The sequence below is a fragment of the Ipomoea nil genome, unplaced genomic scaffold, assembly GCF_001879475.1.
Source record: "Ipomoea nil cultivar Tokyo-kokei standard unplaced genomic scaffold, Asagao_1.1 scaffold2494, whole genome shotgun sequence".
NCBI classification, from domain to species: domain Eukaryota; kingdom Viridiplantae; phylum Streptophyta; class Magnoliopsida; order Solanales; family Convolvulaceae; genus Ipomoea; species Ipomoea nil.
The window spans coordinates 1,646,470-1,674,329 of record NW_017618922.1 but is presented as its reverse complement, the minus strand read 5'-3'; the positions used below and the strand labels follow the sequence as shown (position 1 = coordinate 1,674,329).

Below are 27,860 nucleotides of genomic sequence, written 5' to 3'. Positions count from 1 at the left end.
GAAGCCGTTCTAACCCAGAACGGCTTGAAGAAAGCGCTAGCTGGGAAGAAAAAGAAATCGACTACAATGACAGATGAAGATTGAGAAGATTTGGATGACAAGGCACGTTCAACCATTCTTTTGTGCTTGTCTAAAGAGGTTCTACGTGAGGTGGTAAGTGAGACGACGACGTCAGATTTATGGTCCGAGCTGGATTCGCTTTACATGGACAAATCTCTGGCGAACACGCTACGCCTGAAAGAGCGTCTGTACACAATCCGTATGACGGAAGGTACTTCTATTAAATCTCACTTGGATGAATTCAATTCTATTTTATTGGACTTGGAGAATATTGATGTCATAAATGAAGATGAGGATCGTGCTATTTTATTGCTTGTCTCTCTCCCTAAATCATACAAGCATTTCAAAGAAATTATGCTGTATGGTAATAGTAGTGATACCCTTGCTTTCGACAGTGTTACGTCAAACCTATTGTCCAAAGAAATGTTTGACTTACAAATTAAGTCTGAGGACAAAGGTGAAGGCTTGATTGTAAGGGGTCTTTCACTTGAAACGGAGAGTAGCAATAAAAAATCTAAATCCAAGTCCAAAGGACGTAAGTCCAACAAATCCTGTAAGTACTGCAAGAAGCATGGTCATGATGTGACTGAATGCTTCAAGCTGAAGAACAAGCAAGAGAGAGAAAAATCCGCTGAAGCTAGTGTTATTGAAAGTAATTCAGAAGGCGATGTTATGTTATCTGTTAGCTCCGGTTGCAAACGGAGCGAAACCGAGTGGATTCTGGACTCTGGTTGTACATTCCACATGTGTCCTCACAAAGACCGGTTCGTCTCTCTAGAACCGATTGATGGTGAAGTTGTCTTGCTGGGTAATGATACCCAATGCAAGGTTAGTGGAATTCGAAGTGTTCAGATTAAAACTCATGATAACGTTGTTAGGACTCTTACCAATGTTTGGTATATTACTGATTTGAAACGTAATCTGATATCCTTGTGCACCTTGAAATCTCTGGGGTGCAAGTACATAGTTGAAGGTGGAGTTTTGAAGGTTATAAAAGGCTCTCTTGTTTTCATGAAAGCTTCTCGTTCCGGAAGCTTGTACGTCTTGCATGGCAGTACTGTGACAGGTTCAGTAGCAGTATCCTCATCGATGTCTGATGCGGATCTCACTCAATTATGGTATATGCGTCTGGGGCATATGAGTGAGAAAGACATGCATCTCCTGAGCAAGAAAAACCTTATTGGTGGTTCATGTACGGGTAAATTACAATTTTGTGAGCATTGTGTTTTTGGGAAACAAAAGACGGTTAGTTTCTCTACTACTACACACCGTACCAAAGATGTATTGGAATACATACATTCTGATTTATGGGTACCAACTAAATTCCAGTCTATGGGAGGCTGTAGATATTTTATGTCTATTATTGATGACTTTTCTCGTAAAGTCTGGGTCTATTTCCGGAAATATAAAAATCAGGCATTTTCTATTTTCAAAAAGTGGAAAATACTTGTTGAGACTCAGACAGGTAAAATGGTCAAGAAGCTCAGGACATACAATGGCTTGGAGTTCTGTGAGTCAGATTTCAATGACTTCTGCGCGGCAAATGGAATCGCCAGGCACAAGACCTTGCCTGGTAAACCCCAGCAAATGGTGTTGCTGAACGTTTGAACATGACTCTATTGGAAAGAGCTCATTGTATGCTCTTTAATGCTGGGTTATGGAAACATCGTGATTTCTTGATGTTCTTGAGGTTCCGGATGCTCCTGAACCGTTATATGATTAATATTGAGTCTTGGCATGTTTAGAAATTGTGTTAGGGCATATTTGGAATGATTTTTGATTTAATCCCCGTTAATTGAATCCGTGGTATTGTTGTTGTGTGCTGGAATGTGTCTAGACATGGTTTTGGGTTCCACGAGAGATCTCGGGACCGAAAGGTTGCCTGTGTATTAGTAGGGGTAGGTGGGGGGACGAACACCCGCCACCTACCCGTTACCCATGCCCTTCTTTCAAGCGAGCATGCGACTACCCGCCAGGCACTCACTGGAAGATAAGACCGCCGCCCACCCGCTGGAAAATCGATGTAGGTCGTGATGATTTTCCCCGTGTCCCGTTGTACCCCGTTTGACGTGTATGAGTCCCGTTTGATGTTTTGAATACCGTTCTAGGAGTTTATGTGTAGTACGTGTCGTTGTTGTTACGTCTTGATTGTTATTGATTGATCATGTGTTGATTGAATGATGATGAGTATCGTGGTCATTGCGCAATGATCAGTGTGACTGATGATGATGAGATTGTGATTGGTGGAAATGAATTGTTAGTGGTTGGCACAACGAGTGCCCGGTCATTGTACTAAAGGTACATACCTAGCGGTTATTGTGCTAAAGGCACAAATCCACCTTCGAGTAGCTTGCCTTGAGCATGGGTCAGGTTATAAGTGCTGTGGTGCCATGTCGGGGCTATATGCGCTGACCCCTTGGTATTGGTACTAGAGGTACGGATCATGCGAATGGCATTGAGGCGCTATCATGATATGAGGTGGTTGATAGGTGGTTGGTCGGCGGGGGCATGTAGTTGCCCGGAGGAATAAGGGAGGCGATATAAGGGTGGCCTGGAGGTACAGGTTGGAACTGATATAAGGACGGAGGGGAGTCAAAAGGTTGGAACTTGGTATAAGGGTGTGTTTGGAAACCTGGAAAATGAGTTCTGGAAATCATTTTCCAAGTTTTCACTGTTTGGATGTGCCTGGAAAATCAAGTCAACGGAAATCATTTTCCGTTGACTTTGGAAAATAGGCTTGTTTTGGAGGAAAATGACTTCCCCTTTTTTTGGAGGGAAGTCATTTTCCAACTTTTACACCAACATCACACCATCACCAACATCATCAATACCATACCACCACCACCACCATACCACTGCAACCACCGTCGCCGCCCACCACCACCACCATACCACTGCTGCTGCCACCACCACCATACCACCGCAACTACCACCACCAGCATCACACCACTGTCGCCACCACCACGACCATACCACCACTGTCACCACCACCACCACCATACCACCGCAACCACCGCCGCCGCCGCCACCACCACCGCTGCCGCCACCACCACCACACCACCAGCATCACACCACTGCTGCCACCACCACGACCATACCACCACCGCCACCACCACCACCATACCACCGAAACCACCATCGCTGCCACCACCATACCACCGCAACTACCACCACCACCACACCACCAGCATCGCACCACCGCCGCCACCACCACCACCATACCACCGCAACTACCACCACCACCACACCACCATACCACCGCCACCACCGTCGCCGCCACCACCACCACCACCACCATACCACTGCAATCACCGCCACCACACCACCACCACCACCACCACCAGTTATTATTATTATTATTATTATTATTATTATTATTATTATTATTATTATTATTATTATTATATAAAAAATAAAACCACTACCACTACACCACCACCACCATAATATTTTTGATATATTATTAGTTATTTTTTTATTATATTTAAAATTATTATTATATTATTATACATGTTGTAATATTCTAAATAAAATAATTAAAATGTTTAATTATACAATTCTACTCATTTTCCAGAAAATGAACCAAACACACAAAAATAGTTTTCCAAAATGCAACCAAACACTGGAAAGGAAAATGTTTTCCGGAAAATGACTCATTTTCCGGAAAACATTTTCCAGAAATCATTTTCCTGTTTTCCAAACGGACCCTAAGGTTGGAAGATGGGTTGTGTGACTTGATGATTACTTGCTAATTGATTGTCTTGAATTCCTCGGTTGTCTATATTTGCTATTTATATGCTTATATGTCTATTATGTCTTGTAACGTGTTCTTAGGACGCATGCTAGTCTTTATGATTGTTCTATATCGTCGAGTCTGTTGTAGTGTCTTGAGTCTTGATCTTGGATTTAAATTAGAGTCTCGTAAGTATATATGTATTCCATTTTCAAAATGATTTCTTATATCTACATATATTGTACTTAACGCGTGGGAGTGGGTTACCAGTATTATTCGCTGACGGTTGTTACACCGTATGTTTTTCAGGTACAGTTTAGTAGCTTTAGAGTGCGATAGATGGACACGTGGACCTAGCTTAGATAGTTTAGTATTAATTAGATGGCCTGTGAGCCTTGAATTCTATTATGGATATTAATTATCGTTTATGCTTGTTTAAGTTAGATAGCCTGTGCATCTAGGTTCTCAAACCTAGATGTGGCATAACACCCCGATACTTATGTTGTTAGTTCCGCTTTGTTTGGATGAATAATGATAGATTTGCCTTTATTTCATAGGCTTTAAATGTTTTAAAAATTAAGGGTGTTAAAACTACAGCTCTCGGTGATCGCACGGCATCTGCTCCCCTAGCACCGACTGCAGCTTCCAGTGAGCACACGGTCTCGGACCGTGTACATCAGCCCCTTGGTGGTCGTGGGAAGTGTGCTACCAAAACTCAGCAGCCCCGTTCTCATGTAATGGCCACTCGCAGTCAGGGTCCGACGGAGCATATGGCTTTGGTTGTTGCTACTGGTAATCTTGAGCCGACTTGTTACTCTCAGGCCATGAAGAATTCTGAGTGGCGTGAGGCCATGAACTTGGAGTTTAATGCCTTGCTGCAGAATAATACTTGACGGTTAGTCCCTTATACTCTTGGAATGAATGTTGTGGGCTGAACGTGGGTATTTCGGACCAAGGGGAATGCTGACGGGTCAGTTGAGCGGTATAAGGCTCATTTAGTGGCGAAGGGATTTATTCAGGTTGCGGGGCAGGAATTCTTTGAAACTTTTAGCCCGGTAGTCAAGCCAACGATGGTACGTCTCTTGTTGTTTTTGGCTGAGATTGTTTATATGCGCCAGCCTCCCGGCGACGAGGACAAGGCTTCGTCTAGTCATGTGTGTTTGCTCTAAAGATCGCTTTATGGATTAAGCAGGCTCCTCGTGCCTGGTTCACACGGCTGCATAACTTTCTGGTTTCGATTGGTTTTTCTCCCTCTAAGACCGATGTGTCTTTATTTATTTGTTCTCAGGATAATGTTCAACTTTTTTTTTTGGTTTATGTTGACGACATTCTGGTCATGGGATCTGATTCAGCTCGTGTTGCGAGTTTGGTTGATAAGCTGGCATTGGAATTCAAAGTGCGTGATATGGGGGTGACGTCGTTCTTTCTTGGGATTGAAACAGTACCTCTGCCTGATGGGATGCTTTTGTCTCAGCAACGGCCAACGGTACATGAAGGATATTCTGAAGCGGGCTGGTATGACTGATTGCAAGTCAATGTCTATTCTGGTCTCACTTGCTAAGCCGGCGGATGATCATCCGGTTCCCTATGCTGATCCTACTCAGTATCGTAGCCTGGCGGGTACTCTTTAGTATCTTACCGTCACTCATCCAGACTTGTCCTATGCTGTCAATCGGCTCTGTCAGCGTATGCAATCACCTACCATGATAGATTGGGCTGCGCTGAAGCGTGTGTTACGGTATGTTCACGGCACTTTGCACTTTGGTCTTCATATTTGTAAGTCTGAGTCAATTGACATTCACGCCTTTTCTTATTCGGATCGGGCTGGTAATCTGAATGACCAGAAGTCTACGAGTGGTTTTGCCATCTTTCTGGGCCGTAATTTGATTTCTTGGGTATGTCGGAAGCAACGAACTGTGACTCGTTCATCTACTGAAGCTGAGTACAAGGCGTTAGCTGATGTGTCTACCGAAGTTACTTAATTGGCTGGTTTCATTGCTGCGAGAGATTGGCTTACCTCTTGCTATAGCGCCCAAGTTATGGTGTGACAACTTGGGAGTTACTTATTTAATTTGTGTGCCAATCCAGTTTTCACACCCGAACGAAGCATGTTGAAATTGACTATCACTTCGTTCGCGACAAGGTGTCCAAGAAGGAACTGCAATTTAATTTTATTTCTACTAAAGAACAGTTAGCCGATGTATTTACTAAACCTCTTTCTTCTTTGCGTTTTAGTTTTTTACGTGGCAAGCTCAATGTTTTGGCTAGCCTAACTTGTGTTTGAGGTGGAGTGTTAGGACTGTATTTGTAACACCCCGAAATTTTGAAGCTTTTAAAACTTATATAATAAAGGTGAATTCTCATTAAATCCCAAAACCAAACATAAGAGTGCGAGGTGCTATGCCACACCTGAGCTGGAGAACTCAGATGCACAGCCTAAACTAACTAAATATCCTCAAAGCAATGTCAATACACGATTATGGCAGGCAGACCGAAAGGGAAACTAACTAATCTACACTTCGGATCTCTAGCGCGCTCCGGGGTCTACTCATCTGTGCCTGAAAGCCAAATATATCTGTTCAGCGAATGATGCTGGTAACCCACTCCAACGCGTTGAAATACAATATATATATATATATATATATATATATATATATATATATATATATATATATATATATATATATATATATATATATATATATATATATATATATATATACATATAAACCATTTTGAAGCAGGAAGATATATACTTAGGAGACTCTAGCTTTAAAACCAGGGATAGACTCGACAGATAGGGATAAGCACATTAAACGATGATAAACAGTTATATAGAGACAATATCATAAAGAACATGTATCTAAGGTCACCGATCACTTTCGAATCATTCACTCATCATTCAAGTCACACAAGCATACTTTGGTGGCGCCACGGGACCAATCGCATACCCCAAACATGAAGGTTAGTACATATAGTACTAACACGGCCCCGCAGCACCCTACCTAATACCGCAACATGAAGGGGTTGATCGCAACCAACCGTAAAGACCGTCGACGATTTCAACGGCGGATCACAGCCCTACACACCGCTGACGCGCTCAGTCGGTGGACTGTGATCCTCTTTTGGGGACTGCGACCCTACACACCGCTTGACGAACTCAGTCGATGGGTCGTAGTAGATCAAGCCCTACACACCGCCTGAGGGACTCATTCAGTGGGCGATGATCTTCAGAGACTACGACCCTACACACCGCTGGCCCATACACTCGGTGGATCGCAGCCGACCATAGCCCTACACACCGCCTCATCACTCATTCGGTGGGTTATGGCCTTCCTCGGGCTAGTGGCCCTACACACCGCCTGGCGCGTCCAGTCGGTGGACCATAGCACACGAGGCCCATGTGGACCGCAACCCAAGAAATGAATCACTGACCACAGCCAAGAAAATGAACCACAGCTCATAAGTAACCAATTTGACCGTAGCCAACTTCTGAACTGCAGCTCAGGAACACCCAATTTGATCGCAACCAAATTGGGGTATCATGCATCACATAACACATAGTAGCACGTATTAGCACATTGGGAAGGGGAGACGTATAAATAAACTTATGTGTGATCATTCACATACTAAGAATAGTCCTAAGGGGTTCATGCATCTTCCACCTAGGCCAACGGGTTACCGATTCAATTAGCATGCAATTCCTAAGACTCTTCTATCCTACGAATGGCACCTGAAACATCAAACTAGACTCATGCACGACAAACGGGGTCCATTGGGACACCACGGGGATTGGGGAACATCAAACGGGGAAGCCAAAGTCCTGAAGTGGGTAACGACCAGCGGGTAGCCGGTGGGTGGAGGGCCACCCGCCGGCGACAATTTTCCGTGCAGCGGGTGCCCGGCAGGCAGTCGCCTGCCCGCTGCCGACGGTGCTTCTTTGGGCAGCGGGTAGGTGGCGGGTCCCCCTACCCCCACCTACCCCGGCGACCCTCCACTGGCCCTTTATCACAATAAACGTCCCGGGATCCTTTGTGGAACCCGAAACCATGCTTAGACACTTTTAAACGTAAATAACGATACCACGTAGGCAATTAATGGATCAAAAGCAACAATCACGTAGGACACAACCTAACAAGACTTATAAACATAATTATCACCCGAGCATGCGAATTCCCACCCAAATATACCAAGAAAATCCCAATACGAAATTCAAGATTCAACCTAGGGCCCTAATCATATTTAAATCACAAAATCATGCTTTATCTTTTAAAAATCAAGAACATCAAGATTAATCAAGAACATCACACAATTATCAGGATCCTCTTATCATCATCAAGATCACACATAAAATCACCACAATATCAAGATCATATCACAATTATCATAGAAGATTTCATCAAGACACAAGTATAGAATAGGGAGCCAAAGAAGAAGATTATAGCAAGGAAAATAGGTTTTGTTGAGACATGGGTTACCTCTTAGCCTTAATTAAATTCCTTGACTATGAAGGGTCTTTCTTTAATATTTCTTCTTTCTTGATTTCTCCTATGGGAATTCTTGGAAATTCTTATGTGGTGAAAGTTATTGTGATGTGAGTTCTAGGTGCTTCTTATGTCCCTATTTATATATCTAAGAGTCCTAATTAGGGTCTAAATGGTTTGGGCTTGCCAATTCTATTCTTTATAGGACTAAGGGGTTGATTTTAGGGATAAGGGCCCATTGACTATGGTGGACCCCCTTTTAGCTAATTAATGAATTTTAATTCCCTTTTTAGGGTGAGTAATTAATTAATTAATTTGGTTTACGGGTTGTAACACAGGGTGTTACAGTATTAGTTGTGATAGTCTAGGACTCTCTCTCTGTATCCTTATATGACTGTCTTCAGTCTTTGCCTCTTTGGTTAATGTTACGATATTATTCTTATCCTCATCGTCTGGCTCTGGTTGGGGATTCATACTTCAATTTGAGAATTATTAGCAGAAATTCACAGTGGATAATTTAAATAAAATAAAAATAAAAATAAAAATAAAAATAAAAATAAAAATAAAAATAAAAATAAAAATAAAAATAAAAAAAGCTCACAAACCTAATCAACGAAAAATCAGAAAAGTTACATGCTAAAAAAGTTAATTGCTAGTATGCCGGAATAGCTTATTTGTACTTTATCCCTAAAAAAATACCGGACTGAAGGGTGACTATGCTCGTGGGATCATTTTGTAATAGGTGGACTAGTTTGTGCAACTTTTTAATTATGGACAAAAGCAAATAAAATGCCAGCGGTCAATCATGTGTTTTCTTTATATACGCTATACAGGGTTCCTAAGCTTGTGTTCTAATTGTTGCAAGGCGTATTTTTCTCTATATACAGGTTGTGTAGTGATAGGTTATATATCTCGGCACCGACCACCTGTATGTCCGTGGACTCGTTTATGAGCGGTTCAGGGTCAAGAGGTTCAGGACCCGATCCATGGGTCAAGGTTGGAGGTGGCGGGTCCAACTCGAAGCGGGTCAAACCCGCAACCATGCGTATAAAAGGCATCTTGGCCTTCTAAGTGAGGGGAATTCCATTCATTCACTCTCCATTCACTATCTCTCTAGCTAATTGCTCTTCCTTCTCTCTACAATACAAACTCAAGAACACTCATGATTAAAATACCCCTTCTTCTATATCATCTTGTCTATTATACTATTCTTATACATCACATATATGCATCTAGTACATACAACCAATATCCGGGAGAATTAGTATTATCATGTAGTATTTACTTGGTCATACATGAAGCTTCTTATACAAATGTAGAGTGAGATCAATGTTTATACACATGCATGAATATTGGAAAAGAAAAGAAAAAATATTTGATACCTTGTTGTTATAGAGATGTTATACACCGATCACCGACCGTGAACAAGAAAATGCGACCTCATTAAAAAAGAGAAAAAAAAAAGAAGTCCAACCAAATGAACACGATTAGGTCATCCCCAATAACGAATCATTCATGAATTCTGGAATAGTAAAATTCCCTTTGCTAAATTTTTGACAAATGAGAGGAGTAGATTTTGTGTGGGTCCCACGATCTAATTTGCATATTTGATTTTTTTAAACCTCCCTCACATGTACTCCCACTTTCAACTCCATTTTGTACTCCCTGCTGAAGTGTCATTATCGGATTGGTTTAAATAACAAAGTGGGCCATTGTTTTTCTTTATTCACTTGAATTCATTGGTACACGTGGATGGAGTTTATACTTCATGAGAGTACATATAAGCATTTTCCTTGTTTTTTAACACTCTATATTACATCTCTAGTTTGCTAGCATTTTGGTCACAAAACATACCAGGCAAAAGAGAATTAGACTTCGTAGAAGACTAATTTTGGTTCTCATGTGTGTTCATAATTATGAGATAAACCTGGTCTCTAAATATGCATAAATTACTAGTCAATATATGAATTATTATCCACATACCAGATGCATCAAAATCAAAGCATTCTGAATGACTTGATCAATTCGCGCACTCAGGCAAGCATATCATATACTCCCTCTGTCCCATTTTGCATGTCTTACTTTCCTTTTTAGTTTGTCCCAAAATGTTGTCCTCTTTCCAAAATTGAACATCACCATTATTCTACTTTTTCCCAAATTACCCTTAGGGGGCGTTTGGTTCACGGAATCTTGGATTACCCCAGGTAATATGATTACCTCCTGGAAGGTAATGTGAGATTTTGGGAATGTAAGATTACCTTGTGTGTTTGGTTTGGATGGTGTAATATAATATTACTTTGTTTGGTTCAGGGTTATATTTTAGGTTATATGAGTCAATTTACAATAATGCCCTCAATAATATATATATATATATATATATATATATATATATATATATATATATATATATATATATGTGTGTGTGTGTGTGTGTGTGTGTGTGTGTGTGTGTGTGTGTGTGTGTGTGTATCTATATCAAAACTTAAATATTAAAAAAAAAACTAAATATATAAATATACACATATGTATATTTAATTATATAAACATATATTAATTTCATCATCATCATCATTATTATTATTATTATTATTATTATTATTATTATTATTATTATTATTATTATTATTATTATTATATAAAGATTAGTAAAAAGGGTAAAGTTGGAATAATTCAAGGTAATCTAAGATTACCTAAAAAAATGGGGGTAATCACATTACCTTGAAACATTACCGCCACATCAGCTTTCAGGTAATATAACATTACCTGGTAATCTCATAACTTGAACCAAACAAGGTAATATAACATTACCAGACTCAGATGACCTAGGTAATCCAAGATTCCGTGAACCAAACTCCCCCTTATGACTTTTGCTTTTATTTCTAAAAGTGAAAAAGTGAAAGACATAATTGAAAAATACATAGCATTTACTTTAATTCATTAAAAAGCGTGCAAAAAGCAAATGAGACAACCAATTCGGGACGGAGAGAGTAATATTTATTTATATTATTAAAAAAAAAAAAAAACTTAGCAGCCCACTATAAACAAACATCACATCACAGGCAAATTATGCCCTGGACCGGTGTCCACAATGAATTGTGGACACGGGCCCAAAACGACGTCGTTTAAAAAAAAAAAACGCGTCATTTAGTTAAAAAAAAAAATCGCGCGCGTTTTGCCGTTAATGGCGTTAACAGCGTTATTTTTTTTTTGGATTATGAATGTACAGTTATGCCGTTATGAATGTACAGTTGTGCAATTATGAAATTATGAACACAGAGCTCTAACATTATGAACTTACAATTATGAACATATATAGTGATAAAATTATGACCATGGAGCTTTAAAATTGTGAATATAGAGCTTCGAAGATTATGAATGTACAGTTATGGAGTTATGAATGTACAGTTATAGAGTTATGAATCTACAGTTATAGAGTTATGAATCTACAGTTATGGAGTTATGAATCTACAGTTATGAGATTATGAATCTACATGTATGGAATTATGAATGTACAGTTATTGATCGAATAATGAACAAAGAGCTCTAACATTATGAACTTACAATTATGAACATATAGTGATAAAATTATGAACATAGAGCTCTAAAATTGTGAACATAGAGCTTCAAAAATTATGAATGTACAGTTATGGAATTATGAATGTACAGTTATGGAGTTATGAATGTACAATTATAGAGTTATGAACGTACAATTATAGAGTTATGAATGTACAGTTATTAACATATAGTAATAAAGTTATGAACATATACTCCTATAACGAAGCGGTCTGAAATTAAAAAAAAAAAAAGAAGATAACTTAGGCACTGTTACCCGTGTCCAGCAAGCTTGCTGGACACGTATCCAACGCATAACGATTGCACATCACATGCATGACTAATCAAAATTCAAGAACGAAGCTAAGCTGATAAAACCTCCATCCCCGGCCCATCTATCTCACTTCGTGCCTCTGGCTATCGTACTTGTGCAGTTGTGCTGTAGTTTTTCAAAGCTACCCTCCCAGCATTCAAGGCTTTCTATGCCTCTTAGCCCTCTTGCTCGAGTCTTCAGCCTTCTTCCATGAGTTTTTGAAAGCTTTCTTCCCATTCTCCACATCCTTCTCTGCCATTTCTGCCCTATTCTCCCAGTGTTTAGCTATCTTCAGTGCCCTCTCGTATGTCCTCTTCGCTGCCGTAATCACCTTCTTCGCGGCCTCAACTTCCCAATTAAGCGCTGCATTCGTGCTGTCCATTTTGATACAGCTGTTCATAATCTCACAGAAGGAAGCCATTGCCTGAAAAAATAATAAATATTATTTATGATTGATCAATCAAGAAACTAAATAAATATTTTGGCCAGCACAGCACGGGCTTAGCTCAGTGATATGTGGGGATTATGGTCAACAACAGTGGACTATATATGCAACATGAGGAGTGTGGTTCGGCTGGGAGGGGATGTTGATTGAATTCCCAGTTTGTTTGTTTTTAACACTCTATATTCCATTTCTACTTTGCTAGCATTTTGGTCGCAAAACTCACAGCAATCAAGGCTTTCTCTGCCTTCTCCCAAGATTTCTTCCAATGCTCCACGGCCTTCTCTGCCATTTCTACCCTATTGTCTGAGTCTTTAGCTATCTTCAGTGCCTTCTCGTATGTCCCGTTCGCTGCCGCAAGCTCCTTCTTCGCGGCCTCAGCATCCCGATTAAGCTCGGCTTTCTTCCTCATCATTTCCTTCTCCGCCTTTTCTGCCCTATTCTCCCACTCTTTAGCTTTCTTCACTGCACTTTCGGCTACCACCTTAATTAGCTGCCGCAAGCTCCTCCTTCGCGGCCTCAAGCTCTGCATTCTTCTTGCCCATTTTGACAAACTCGTTTATAATCTCACAGAAGGCACCCATTCCCTGAAAAAATTAACAAATAAATATTTATGATTGATCAATCAAGAAACTAAATAAAAAATTTGAATTAATTTCACTTTTGGTCCCACGACTTTTGATGTTCTATCACTTTTGGTGCACAAATTTAAAATTTTTTAATTTTGGTGCCTAACTTTGTTATTTTTATCAGTTTTGGTCCTTTCGGCCAAATTGACAGCGAAATGTTGTTGGATTTTATATTTTTAGGGGTAAAATTGTCATCCTAAGGAAGCATCTTCAATATCTAAACAAAATCACTTAAAATCATATCTATAGGTGTTTGATCGATGAGAATAATGGGGAAGACGGGCAGAAACCAGACAGATCTATGGGATTTATAGTTTCGACAATTGCCAAACTCTTTTTTTCCTTTTAATATGATTTTTCTTTTGTTTAAATATTGAAGATCTTTAAATTGGATGACGATTTTGTCCCTAAAATATAAAATCCGGAAATATTTTACCATCAATTTGGTTGGAAGGACCAAAACTGATAAAAATAACAAAATTAGGCACCAAAAGTGAAAAAATTTAAAGTTGTGCACCAAAAGTGATAAGAACTCAAAAGTCGTGGGACTAAAAGTGAAATTAATTCTAAAAAATTTTGCCCTTACTAGTTTAGCTCAGTGATTTGTGGGAATTATGCCCAGTAAAAGTGGACGGGCAGATTCTTACATGGGTGTCAGATTTACCTCCTCACACATGCTCAGTCCGACCGGGCAGGACGTACGAGGATATTCAAAGAAGAAACTAAATGAAAGAGAGAAAGGAAAACAAATGGACATATATAGTTCTGCAAGGTTACCCCCTTGAAAGGTTCCATGTCGTCGGACTTGAGCTGCGCAAACAAGTGGTGTACTTCCTCGGCTCTCATCTTCTTGTTGCAGGCCTCCGAGTTCTCAAAAGACGGTGCGAGTGGGCGCTTCACGACAGACTTGTCTCTAGGTGTTTGCTCCAGCGGCTTCTCTGTAGGCTGAACCTGCTGGGGGGGAGAAGTCTCCACGACCCCCTTGCGCGACTGTACTTCATTATTAGACATTCGATCTATCCCCCGGAGTTTCTCTCTGCTTGTGACTTGTTTGTGAAGATGCATGGGGATGAAGTTAAATAGGATGGGTGGCCAAACCCCACACCTGCTTCTATGGAACGTGACGGACGTGACAGCCCAATTAATGCAATGAGATGAACCGCTGCCGTTGGGAAGATGAAAAAGGACGGTTACGAATTACATGTGAAAACTGAAAATGAGTAATATTACATGCCTTCCCACTTTTTAGTCAATTTTTTTACTTTCTCTAGGAGTGTCATCCTTTGATTGGTTTAAATAATAAAATGGATCATTGTTTTTATTCATTTATTTTTATTTATAGAATAAAATTTGTACACCTAAGGAGAGTTATATTCTATGGGACTACATATATCATTTTTCAAATACTATTTGTATTCCCTAATTTTACTTTCAATTTTTTGAAAATAAAGAAGCTAATTCATTAATCATAGGCTCAAACGTTTACAATAAAGATCAATGGAATTGTTAAACATTTCTTACCATTAGACATAGAAACAACCTACGTAGCAATGCTAAAGAAAACTTGATTCGCAAACTGTTTCACAAATTTGAAGCTGGATTCTTTGGAGGAACTTAACGCTTCTTTAATGATTTGGTCAAACGTACCCAATACTGACAGTGGTTGAATAGTCTTGCACACCCCTAAGTACGTATCTATTTCCATTATATTCTTCTATCCATTGACAATATCTCCATCAGTCTGAACTGCATATCATAGTTCAGAGGAGTCTCTTTTTCATTGTCATGTTTGTTGCCCAGGATGAGATTCACATACGCCATGACTAGCTATATCATATCGTTTTACGCTTCATGAAAAAAGGAGCAACAATCAGAGGGGACGGGGTTGAGGGCGAGGAATAGGTCGTGGTAGGGGCCCAAAGCGAGGTGGCAGGAGCGGAGCTAACAACGATGATTCCCGAACCCAGAATAAACAGCCCAAAGATCAAACTCGTCAAGGACAGCAAAATACGTGCTATGAGTGTGGATGCAAAGGACACTGGTCCTGCACGTGTCGCACTTCAAAACATTTGGTCGAAGCCTACCAGATGATGATACAACAAAATAATGAGCGGAAGACAAATGAATCCTCTCAAGCTACATTGCCTGAAGCAAACGCCTTACTCAATTTGAGTGATGACTTATTGGGCGAGAAGCTTAAAGATTATGGAGACCAAGCATGAGTGTTTTAATCTTTTCATACATCACTTTCGTTATTTTATGCATGCGAGCACACATCTTTCACAAACAAGATACTCTATTGTTTTTGAATAATTCCTTATCTATGAATTTCTAAAATGCATGCTAGACCATTATTTTCAAAAATTCAGTTTGTCGGATACTTGTTGGGGAAATAAAATATTCCATGCTACTACTTTAATTCTAAACCTCCGGCACACTACATATCCTTATTCTCCCTTATACCTAATACGTGGTTTCAAAATCGTACATTTCCCAAACTCTGTAGTATGCAGTTCATTTTACCGTCACACCACCATGGCGTATCTCTAAAGGCTATCAAATACACATTGGTTCTAGGCCTTTATGAAGATCGGTTCGCGGCATTAGGGGGAGAAGAAGGAGCTTGCGGCAGCTAAGGTGGTAGACGGAAGTGCAGTGAAGAAAGCTAAAGAGTGGGAGAATAGGGCAGAAAAGACGGAGAAGGAAATGATGAGGTAGAATGCAGAGCTTAATCGGGTTGTTGAGGCCGCTAAGGTGGTAGCCCAAGGTGCACTGAAGAAAGCTAAAGACTCGGAGAATAGGGCAGAATTGGCAGAGAAGACCGTGGAGCATTGGAAGAAATCTTACCAAAGCATATGGAAGAAGGCTGAGAAGGCAGAGAATGCCTTGAAAGCTGTGAGGGTAGCTTTGATAAAGCACAACACAAGTACGATTTGAATGCATGCAGTAGCCAGAGGCACCAAGTGATCGAACTAGTATGGGAGATAGATGGGGATGGAGGTTTATTAGTTTAGCTTGGTTAGTCATGCATGTGATGTGATGTTTGTTTATAGTGAGCTGCGCTGCTAAGTTGTTTTGTAATGAACAACCAAGTTCATAAATATTTATATGATATGCTTGCATGAGTGCGTGAATTGAATCAATTGATCAAGTCATTCAGAATGCTTTGATTTTGATGCATTTGGTATTTGGATGTTTCATAGTTCATATATTGACCGGTAATTTATGAAAGGAAAATACTACATGTACTCTTATTTATTTTAAATTTTTACTTTTTCTCACAGATTTTTTATATATAAATATTTTTTTTCAGATCCACATAATGAAAATATTAAATCTTTGTTTGTCACATTATAGAGTAAAGTGAGGTTAAACATAGTGTTTGATTAATTAGTTTTTTTATAACTTCATAGCTAGTGTTAAAATTTAAAAAGTTATTTAAAGTAACCTTTTTAATGAACTTTTGTAGAAACGAAATATACCAAACAACTATTAATTAACAGTTAATTTATGAAACACCTTTTTACAATAATCCACCAATGTTATCAACTAATTATACATTCAAACTCAATCAGTTAACAACTATTTATCAAACAGGCCTTTATGATTTTTCATTGATTGTCAGCTATTTCTTATTTAATAAAACTAGTATTTTTCAACATGAATCTGTTGTAATATATTAAGAATAGAGTAAATACCCAAAATGGTCCCCCAATTATAGCTAAATTCACAAATTGATCCTCGACTTTCAATTTCAATCAATTAAGTCCTTAACTTTACAATTTTAACACGATTTGGTTCTCCGTCTATTTGACCGCTTGTTGACCGTGATCTTTGAAGATATATATGTAATTTCACATGCAAAGCTCAAGAGAATGCTCTTGGAGGTGACAGCACTCTTTCGGAGGGGGAAGTGCTTCTTCGCTTGCTGCTTGGAGATCACGAGTCGGTTCAGCTTAAAGAACGCTCTTGGAGGTGACAACGCCGTTTCGAAGGGGGAAGTGCTTCTCCACTTGCTGCTTGGGGATCACGAGCCGGTTCAGCTTGCCTATGTCGCTTGGAGTCACGACTTTCTCAAAGAGCTGCTCTAGGGACTTCGCCGATCTATCTATCAAAAGCTATAATCTCTTCGACATGGGGTGTAGCGCTGGCATGATCTCGATCGATCTCGCACGTGACCTCCTGTACGTGCACCCCAACTCTAACGCCCTGGTGGTTAGCACGAAGATTATTACGCCCAACTATTACAAAGGATCGGAGAGAGCTATGCTCCTCCCTAACTGCCACTTCAGAATGGGCGGGGCCGCGATTCTCATTCGGATCGTTTATGTATTCGATATATAATTATTTAAATTAGAACATCAAATATTATGTAGTACAATTAAAGATATAGTTCGGATCGTTTATGTATTTTGATGTTATCATTGCTTGAATTTGTGCAAATAATTGCTCAAATTAATAGCTAATGTCTCGATGTACGCATGCGGTGCTATAACTTTGAAGATTTTATTTATCATTGTTTACGGGCTGTTTGGTTGGAGGTAGTTTAAGTGTAGTTGAATTGCAATTCCGTGGAGACTACAATTACGCCGTTTGGTTGGAGGGAATTGCAATTCCATTGAATTGTAATTCCCTCCAAATACTGAATTACAATTCCGGACTCCCCCCTATGAATTCTAATTCAGTGTTGAATTGGAGATTGGGAAGACATTTTTGTCCCTGACATCTATTATTATTATTAGTACATGAGGGCATTTCAGTCATTATGTCACGTATTCCCTTTCAATTCCCTGTAATCTTATTTTGCATACCAAACACTGTAATTTGAATTCCTACTTTATTCCTACCTTATTCTTTTTCCTTCGAATTATAATTCCTTTCCATCCTAATTAGGTAAATGTGCTCGTTCTCTAATAACCCAGTTATAGGAATGAATTGCTATCCTAATTCATTTGTATAAAAGATATATTTTTTGTCTAGACATATAGCAATTTTTTCATTAAAAAAAAATATATCAATGATTATATTTACACATTATTGAAACTTCTTTGTAGACGACATTGGTAGTGACAACACAATCTTGTCCATCCTCGTCTAGAGCTAACACCTCCAGTCCATCAGGACGGGTTACTCGGGTAAAAATATATAATGGTAGAATATCACTCAATTAGTGATCCTTTTATATTTTCAGTCAATTAGTAATATCAGATTCATTTTCAGCCAATTATATTTTTTTATTTTCAGTCAATTAGAATATCAAATACAATGATATTTTTACCTAATTTTTGTTCCATTTTTAATTAATGTTGTAGATATTATTATTGAAATATTTCCGTTTCATTTTTAATTTACCTTTACTATTGTTTAACATTCATTTCCTTTTCTAATTAACATAATTTCCATTCATTTTTTCATTTTTAATTCTCAGTCAATTATTAATATTCATTTCATTTTCCAATTTACATAATTCTTGTTCCATTTTTAATTGATGATGTAGAATATTACTGTGACATATTTCTATTCTTTTTTTAGTTTACGTTCCTTTTTTAATTTACTTTTACTATTGTTTGGGCGGGAAATCAAGTAAATAGGATTTTGTTTTTAATTATAGTATAGATATAGATATAGATTATTTATTTATTATTATTATTATTATTATTATTTTATTATAAGTTAATTTCATTTCCTTTTTCATTTTTCTTTTTTTATTGTTTGGGAAGAAGTGTTTGGGCAAGAATGAAAGAAAGAATTTGTTTTTAATAATATAAATATAGATAGATTATTAGCTTAGTTATCATAATAATTATTAGTCAATTATACTAAAAGTGTGTTTGGAAATTCAAAAATTGATTCCAGAACTCATTTTCGAGGTGTTCAGTGTTTGGTCTATTAGATAACTTGATGTTCACAATGTCTTCTTCAATGGTTATCTAAGTGAGAATGTTTACATGAAGCAACCACCAGGGTATATTGACATAATTTTCCTACTCATGTATGCAAACTATAAAAGTCTCTATATGGTTTGAAGCAAGCACAATGTGCATGGTGTAAGCATAATATAAACACATACATTTATGTAATATTGTATATGTAAGAAATAGGAACTAACCTCCAGCCATAGTTGTTCTTCCTTAAGTTTGCCTTGTAGTTGCTGTAGATATTTTGACAGAGTGTCTCCCACTTTTTTTCTAGTTCAATAGAGATAGTGTATCTATTAACCATTCTTCCAATAGTGTATCTATTAACCATCAATATAGGCTTTGTAACGGTTACCTTTACATACTTAATGGCAATTTAAGGGCCCTCATAACTTGCACAATTATTGCATTTCCTAATGGAAATTGTTACACATGGTTCAAACGTCTTCAAGATTGTATACTCTCGATTGGTTTCAAAGCATCGAAAACTAATGTATCATTGTCATTGTTGCAAAATTTGCGCCTAGGCGTTAGGTACCAGCATCGCCTAATGTATCACCATAATCAGTGATCTAGCCAGTCGGGCGCCTAGTTGGTTAATTAGCTAATTTTTTTTTCAAAAATTGATTATTTCACTCAAAACAACGTCGGTTTGAGAGAAATAACCCTAATCATTCAAACCTAGATGTTTTTAGGTTAACATTTAATATTTTAGTTGGTAACGTTTTTTGTTTTTTTGTTTTTTTTTTTTGTTTTTTTTTGTTTTTTTTTTGTTTTTTGTTTTTTGTTTTTTGTTTTTTTTTGCTTTCGTCTCGCCTAAGATCTCTTCTAATCTCATGTTTATCACGTGTGAGATAGCCGAATAATGGGAGGATAAACCTCGGATTTATCGTTCTCAAGGATGGCCGCTCGGAATTAGCCCTAAGTTGCTAAAGTCGGAAAGTAATGATAACGACATTGATTGCAAGCATGTTACGCGCACACAATATGATTAATGTTGTAGTTGAAGCACAAAATTGAAACTAACAAGTAAACAACAAATAGAAAACAAGTAGGGGTTGGATTGCTTAGTGTGGATGAAGATGCTTAAGAGATCATTTGACAAGAGAGTGGCTTATGCCCTTTCGTAACTTAGACTACTGATAAGTTTCAAAATATACTAAGTTTCCAGTAGTTTTTCTAAGGATTGTGCACTAGTTTTAACTTAGAAGTCGTGTTTTTAGAGCAAAATATATCCTAAAAGTACGTTCTTACACAGAAATACCTTCCCGACTATATTTTATTTATTTTCATGTATTTATGGACAGAAAATGTGGTAAAAAGGTGAAAATAAGCAAAGTCAAGACAAGCAAGCGAACAAGGACCGAACACGCCGGGACTACGCATGAGAAGAGGGATGGAATGGGAATTAATTCCCATTCACGCCCCTCCTCACGACGTGAGGATGCCGTGAATGGGGAATGAGATGACCAAGAGAAAAGGAAGGGGCATATGCCCTATTCACGCCGGCCTCACGGCGTGAGGTCGTGCGTGAATAGGAGTGCGAATAAAAGATGGAAAATTCAGCATTTGAGGAGAGTTCAATTTCATTCAACAATTTTAGAGAGAGAAGTTTTTAGATTAGGGTTAGATTTTATTTTCTTTTTCTAGGATTTTAGTCAAGATCTAGATGTTTTCCAAGGAAGCTTGAAGATTTGGGGAGCTTGTGGCTTAGATCTTCGTCTTCTACAAACATCGGAAGGGATCTAGCTTCATTTTGGGTGAAATCTAATCTTTGATCTTCATTGTTTAAATCTTGTTCATCCATTTCATATTTGTTAGATCTTGCTCATTATCATGTTTGGCTAAAATTCTAGGGGCAAGGATTGTTGTTTAGATTGCATTTGTTTGATTCGTAATGTGATTTGTGATTCTTGATTGTTGTTGGCTTACTTGTCTTGTTGGAAGTGAGTTTTGTGTGGACTAGTGTGTGAGGTTCACAATTCACCCATTAGATCTAGGATGAGTGCATTGGCAAGAGATTGTGATGCACTCTAGCCTTAACACTTGCAAATCCCGCCCTCAGATCCGAGAGGATAAGGTCCGGAAAGGGATGTAGGCAAGATGTTTGTTATAATGCCTCTTAGAGAACCAGAGTTCCTTTGAGCGGCGTATAGACCGAATCGGCGACGCATTAGCAGTGCCATCCCTCTTGACTAGAGTTTCGACCCGCTTGAGTCACTTAACCTTCAGTATGGCCAACCACGCAATGCAATCGAAGCACGATCCGAGCCCGTTTTCCTTTCATCTGTTTTACTTCTCGTATCTCTCTTTCACCTTACTCGATTCGTCTACCACAACCTATTAATGCAACCCCTTAACCAAGGACCTCAAACTCAAATACCTTTACCATAACACTCTCTCAACACTTCCAAGTTATCACTCCTTGAGTACGACACTCGGGGTGGTTCTCACTCACCCTGTTTTATCTCTAGTACACCTCAAATCCTTACACGACCATCACATATAATCTTTTGACCACACTTCCTAAAAGAGAACCGTAAACGCAAGCGTGCAATCCGGTCAACTACTAAGGTTTTGTCTAGGATTCACCTAAACCTTTCCTCAAACACCTTGCCTTCAACTCTTTCATAGCCAAGCCCCGTAGGGTTCCTTGAGCTAAGAAATGCTAAGGATAGGAGCTTGGATTGATCTAGCATAGATCAATCCCTCAAACACCATAGTAGGTGATCAAGTTCCTAGGATTCAAGCAAGTCAATCCTCAACAACAAGACATAGAAGCAATGGCATCAATCAATCCCTAATTTAGGAAATAAGTCATGTAAGCATCATCAACACACACTTACACAATCCAAACCCTAGCTAATCTAGCCTACCATATTCAAATCAAATACAAAATCATTCATGAATCTAAGCATAGCAAAGCAAAATAGAAATGAGAAAGGAATAGAAATTGTACCAAAAGTATATTAACAAATTGAAAGAAAGTCTTGCAAGATCCTTGAATTTGGAGTTTGTCAAGCTCTTCCTTCAAGCAATCCCTCTAGAAATTCTTCTACAAAGAGTTCTTCTCCTAGATATACTTGCTAAGTTATCTATTTCTCTTTCTAAAATTGTGTTTCTCTCCAAAAGCCTCCCTAAATCTGATCTAAAAACACTTTAAATAGCCTTCTCTTTCAATTCCCTTCGCAGCTAGTCCAACGTGCCTTCCAACGTCGGGGCAACGTGCGTTGCTCGGGAACTTATTCTCCCCAACGTCCATCGCAACGCACGTTGTCCGGTGCGTTGAACTTTTTGGAAAATTAGCCTTGTTCCACTTTTCCACAACGTGTACTGCAATGCACGTTGTGGCTGCGTTGCTTGGCCCTGGCTTGTCTCCTTATTCCGCTTTGCTTCCAGTTGTGCCACTTCGCCTCATTTAAGCCCGAAACTTACCTGAAAACTTGTAAAACATAAAGTGCGGTGGTAATTTCCAAAATAATATAAAACATAGTTATTTGGCACATAATTGCTACACAAAAGATTACTTTAAGCCTAGAATTTACTCTAAAAGGACCTTAAAAGTGTGTGTCTTTGACACTTATCACATGTTTCCACACTTTAGCCTTGGTTGTCCCCAATCAAGTTTCAATCAAACCCAAGATCACATAAGTGTCAAAGATACACCCAACCATACTCAATGCCAACTCAATTCATCCTTTGGTCAATCAAGATAAGTGTTATGCAACCGAAGTGGGTGAAGTCCCTCACATTATGTGATAAATAAGCTAGTGATACACCCCTACTAAAATACTTACGGAATATACTAAGGAAGCTTCAAAGCAAATGAAAACAAATGGTATTCTCTCACACCAAACGTCAAGCATGCAATCCCAAAGTGGTATTCACCTCTTATCTTGTAAAGGTCTATAGCCGAGCCACACTAGTGGGAACGATGTGTACTAACTAACCAAACCCATCCTTATACTGCCAAGGACCCTTATAAGAAATTAAAATGAATGGCTTGGTGTGGGCCTCTCACCAACCTTAAGCCAAGGTCCAATCTCCTCAGGCACGGAGCTCCGTGTTTTAACCCAGGGAAACCTTTTGTGGTCCCGACTTAAGCGTTGGTTCTCACCTCCTTCCACCCTTATGCCAAGGATCGTCTTCCCGCGGCATAGATCTCTATGTTTTTACCCGATGAGGTCTTTATGATCCCGACATAAGCAATGACTCCCTCTTTTGCTCTCTTTTTTCTCATCTCCTAAGACATCACCATGAGACAACCGACTTCACGTAGAGCTCTATGCTTTTTCGAAGACAGTGATGAAATTGCCCCAAATCTTAGCGAGATGGCTTACCTTTTTTTTTTTTTTTTTTTTTTTTTTTTTTTTTTTTTTTCTATCTCTCGGGGTGACAATTTATTTTTGGTCTTTGCCTTTTTCTCATTGTCATTCCCCCACTTTTTCACTCATATTTTTTCTTCTTTTTGGGATAAGGGAATTTTCTCACTTCTCTCCACAAGGCTTCACCTTTTGCCCCATACCTTACCAAAATTAGATTCATTCCCGACCTTGTTTTTATTATCTTTCCAAGGTTCGAAAGTACACACTCCTACTTCGAGGGATCGTTTACTAAGGTCTAAGCAAGATAGAAGGTGAATTCATACAAGCATGCATCAAATGTAAACCTAGATGGCTTATCTATGTAAATTCTCACTTGGGTGTAGAGAAGGTAGCTTCCAAAGGATATTTCAAGAGTAAAATTTTCGGACGGGCACATCACTCTCACATTCATCACATAATATGAACAATGACATACACTCCAAATAAAAAACACTCGTCAATCAAGCACCAAGGAATCAATTAAGTGACATGAGACAAATAAGCACAAGGTGCTTCCCTTTCCACACTTTAAACCGAACATCGCCCTTGATGTTCTCTACTCAAGGGTAGATAAGGGAAGTTAAGGTCTCAACAAAAGGGCTTGCCCCTTAGCACACTTTAGGATTTTTGTGGGACTTGAGTGAACTTTGAAAACTAATCCTTTGTGACAAGCAAACCAATTAAGCACATGCCAAAAGCAAACAAGGTTTCCACACTTTAGAATTACAACTAGGGCTAAAACAAGTTAAGGGATAGAGAATTGTCACCAATGATAGTGCATAATCCCTTTAACTTTTTGAAAATCATTCGCCTTTGCCCTTTGGTTCCAAAGGAAGCTTCATACAAAATCGGTTAGTGGTATAAGAAATACATCACACATTTAGCTTAATCAAAAGGGAATGGGAAGACTAATCCTACCTATTATTTCTGTGATTTTTTTTCCAGTTTTTTTTCATAATGAAAGCAATATAAAGAACTAATCCTAAACTTATTGTAGAGGGATTATTAAAGTAGAGACTCAACTACTCAAACAATAGTAAAGACATGCATGCTTCATGCAACTAAAAAGAAAAGCATAGTAAATGAAAAGCATAAAAAGTAAGTAAAGTAAAACAAAATAACAAAATAGTCATGCGTAACAGTCTAGAACATGCGCAAATGACACTATGAAAAAAATTATCACTTTCTCCTCGTTTGGACAAAAGCCTTATTCTATCTTAGGGAGGTGTTGTGCCGTTGCAACTTCAGTCATTCCTGTGATGCGCGGCCTGTGCCAATGATGCCGCCATCCAAGGCTACATTCTTCCTGAAGGTTGTCCCTCTGCTCTTGCCAACATCACCCTCAACTCAGCAACATGACCGTGCAACACCCCAATCCTGTCGTGCTGTTCGTAAATAACCTCACGTTGATGAGCTAACAGGTGCATCATTTTGTGGGCTAGGAAAATCAGTTCCTCTTTGACCTCCTTTAGTTGCTCCATCTACTGTTGGTGAAGTCGGTACACGTGGGCCTGCATGGCTAACCAATCATCGGCCCTGGGGAATTCATGGGGTAACATCGGATATGGTAATTGCACTGGCCGTGGTGTGGGTATCTCTTCCTCCTTAATTGTGTGGTCCGCGCTGCCTACAAAAAAAGCAACTTCTCCATCAAACATTTATGATAGCCAAACACATCATATTTTAACGTGATCAACTCGCATTCACATTCCTACAATTGTTTGCAAGAGATTCAATCTCACAATTTTAAGCAATTAACACTACACACCATAATCAAGCATGATGAATTTACATTCAAATCCTCTTAATCAAGTTTAAAGATGGAAAATTCTAGCAAAAATTTAGCATAGTTTCCCCTATTCTAGTCGCTTTCCACACTTTAAACTTGAGACAAAGATGACTAACATTGATACACCATCAACAAGTTCAACAATTCAAGCTCAATTCAAAAAGTCAAAAAGTCAACTTCATCTTCTCCAACTAGTTCATGGAAGAATTCATTCTCAAAGGGTTCATGCAAAACAATGGTGGCATTCACTCACATTATGCAAATTTGATGAACTCAAACATTAATTGAACTTTTCTACCATTAATCACAACATGCAAGACATATAACCATTCAAAATAAAAAATCCCCAAATTCAATCATAGGGTTCATGCTTGCATTCATACACCATCAACAATGTCATATAATCACAAATTAATCTCAAATAAACATCATAATCACCACAACTAGGCAATTTAATCAATTTAAAAACATAAAACTTCTCAAGAAACTCATCTACCATCTTCAATCCTACATAGAGAAAACTCAAGTTTCATCAATGGAGATTGAGGGTTGAGAGGGTTACCTTGTTGTGAAGAAGACATGGTTGAACCTTTGATTTTACAAACTTGAATGGAAGAGGAAGATGGTGAATGAATACTACCTTTGCGTGGGAGAGGAGAAAATTGCGTTGGAGAATATTAGAATGAGAGAATGAGGGGTTTTGAGGGTTTTAAGCTCGGATTCCCGCAACCTGCTTCCGCAACGTACGTTGCTACGTGCGTTGCCCTTTTGGCCTCATTTGCAACGTGGCTCACAACGTGCGTTGTGAGTCACGTTGAACTTTCTGGAAATCCATCTTTTCTCAACCTTCCTCCAACGCGCGTTGCCCTTGCGTTGCTCCTTGCGTTGAGATTTCGGCCTCCTCCACAACGTGTGTTGCCACGCACGTTGAACATTCTGGAATGTTGGTTTTTTTCTCATCTTAGCAACGTGAGGCACAACGTGACGTTGCAAACTCCCCTGTTTTGTTGGTGGTTCGGTTGATATCACAACGTGAGGCACAACGCACGTTGCCGCGGCGTTGTGACCTCCCTCTTCTCTTCCTTTTGGGGTTTTCTCTCCTTGTCCAATCCTAACAACTTCACAATTTCCTAATCTGAAAAGTTAGCTTTTCCAAGTCCTAAAAAACAAAGAAATTAAGGTCACAATCATTATTTGCACTTTATTCAAACAACTAAAAATAAAAAAGAACAACAAAACAAAAGTAAAAACCTTGGGTTGCCTCCCAAGAAGCGCCACCTTTAGCGTCGTTGGCTAGACGTGTTACCTTTCTCTTCATCCTCCTTCGAAAGTGTTGGTCTTGAGGCACTTCGGTACCAAAGACACTTTCTGGATCTCCCACCATGGCTTGATCTTCTTCTTGGCTCATTTTGTAACCACCGAGCAAGCATTTTCTTTCTTCTCAACTTAGTTCTCATCAAATTTCTCCCCATTGATCCTAAAGATAAGCTTGCCCATCCCCACGTCAATTAGGACACGGCAAGTAGCTAAGAATGGGCGTCCTAGGATCAATGGCACCTCGAAGTCCTTGGGTTGGAAGGTTTTTACTTCCAACCCCATGAGATTAACCGATACAAGATTTCTTCCAACTTTGACAAGCACGTTTGCAACCACACCTCGGGGGATAACGTGTAGTCCTGTCGACTAAGCAAACAACAAGCGGTGTGGAAGCTATACAAGGCAAATTCAATTTATCATAGATAAGGGAAGGCATGATGTTGACGGAGGCTCCTAAGTCGGCTAAGGCATCCTTAAAAACACAATGCCCTATACTACATTTCACTAGGAAAACACCGGGATCATCTTGCTTGCTTGGGCATCCTTTATGAAGGATAGCCGTTGCCTCGGCACCAAGCTCAATTTGAGGTAAATCTTCCTCCTCATCACTATCAAAGTCCTCATTAACCAAACATGCACGATAAATAGTATTCAAGAAAGCATATTCCCCTTCTTCATAGTCATAACCTTGTGAATTTTCAAATCTTGTAACTTGAGGTGTTTGAGCCTTACCTTTCAATGGTGGAATTTCCTTCTCACTTTCTTTAAGGGCATAAGAGGTTTCATTTCCTTCCTTCTTTTCCAAGAGATTACAAGAGGTAATCTCTTGCATGTTGACCTTCACGGTGTTGGTTTCATCTTTCTCACAAACCCTTTCCATTGCATCTTTCTTTTCTCTTTCTATTGGTTTCACAACGGACACGCCATTCACTCTTTCTTTGGGATTATTTTTGGTGTTACTTGGAAATATTCCCCATGGTCTTTCGGACATTAGCCGGAACATTTGAGACATTTGGGTTTCAATGTTCTTCAACGAAAGAGCATAGTCTTGCTTCACCGCGGCTATCTCTTGCCTAATCTCTTGTGAGACTTCTTGTCTCAGGAATCCTTGATCTCTCTTCAAATCACTAATGGCCTTAGATAACCGTTCTTCCACATCTTTTGCTTCACTTCTATGCATCACCATCTCTCCTTGTGGATTTCTCGGGGGGTCGGTAAGAAGTACTTGGTTGCCCTTGGTTGTAATTTGGGCCAAAGGT

The 27,860-nt window shown here is 39.0% G+C and overlaps 1 protein-coding gene across 1 annotated transcript; it reads right to left on the bottom strand.

The window, feature by feature from the left end:
• Window positions 1-12,173: 12,173 nt before the first annotated feature.
• LOC109153524 lies at window positions 12,174-14,252 on the bottom strand. Its single transcript, XM_019301384.1, has 3 exons — window positions 13,991-14,252; window positions 12,811-13,171; window positions 12,174-12,566 (listed from the first exon to the last, which is right to left on the bottom strand). The coding sequence occupies exons 2-3, from the start codon at window positions 13,114-13,116 to the stop codon at window positions 12,300-12,302; spliced, it is 573 nt and encodes a 190-aa protein (XP_019156929.1). The 5' UTR covers window positions 13,117-13,171; window positions 13,991-14,252; the 3' UTR covers window positions 12,174-12,299.
• Window positions 14,253-27,860: the final 13,608 nt, after the last annotated feature.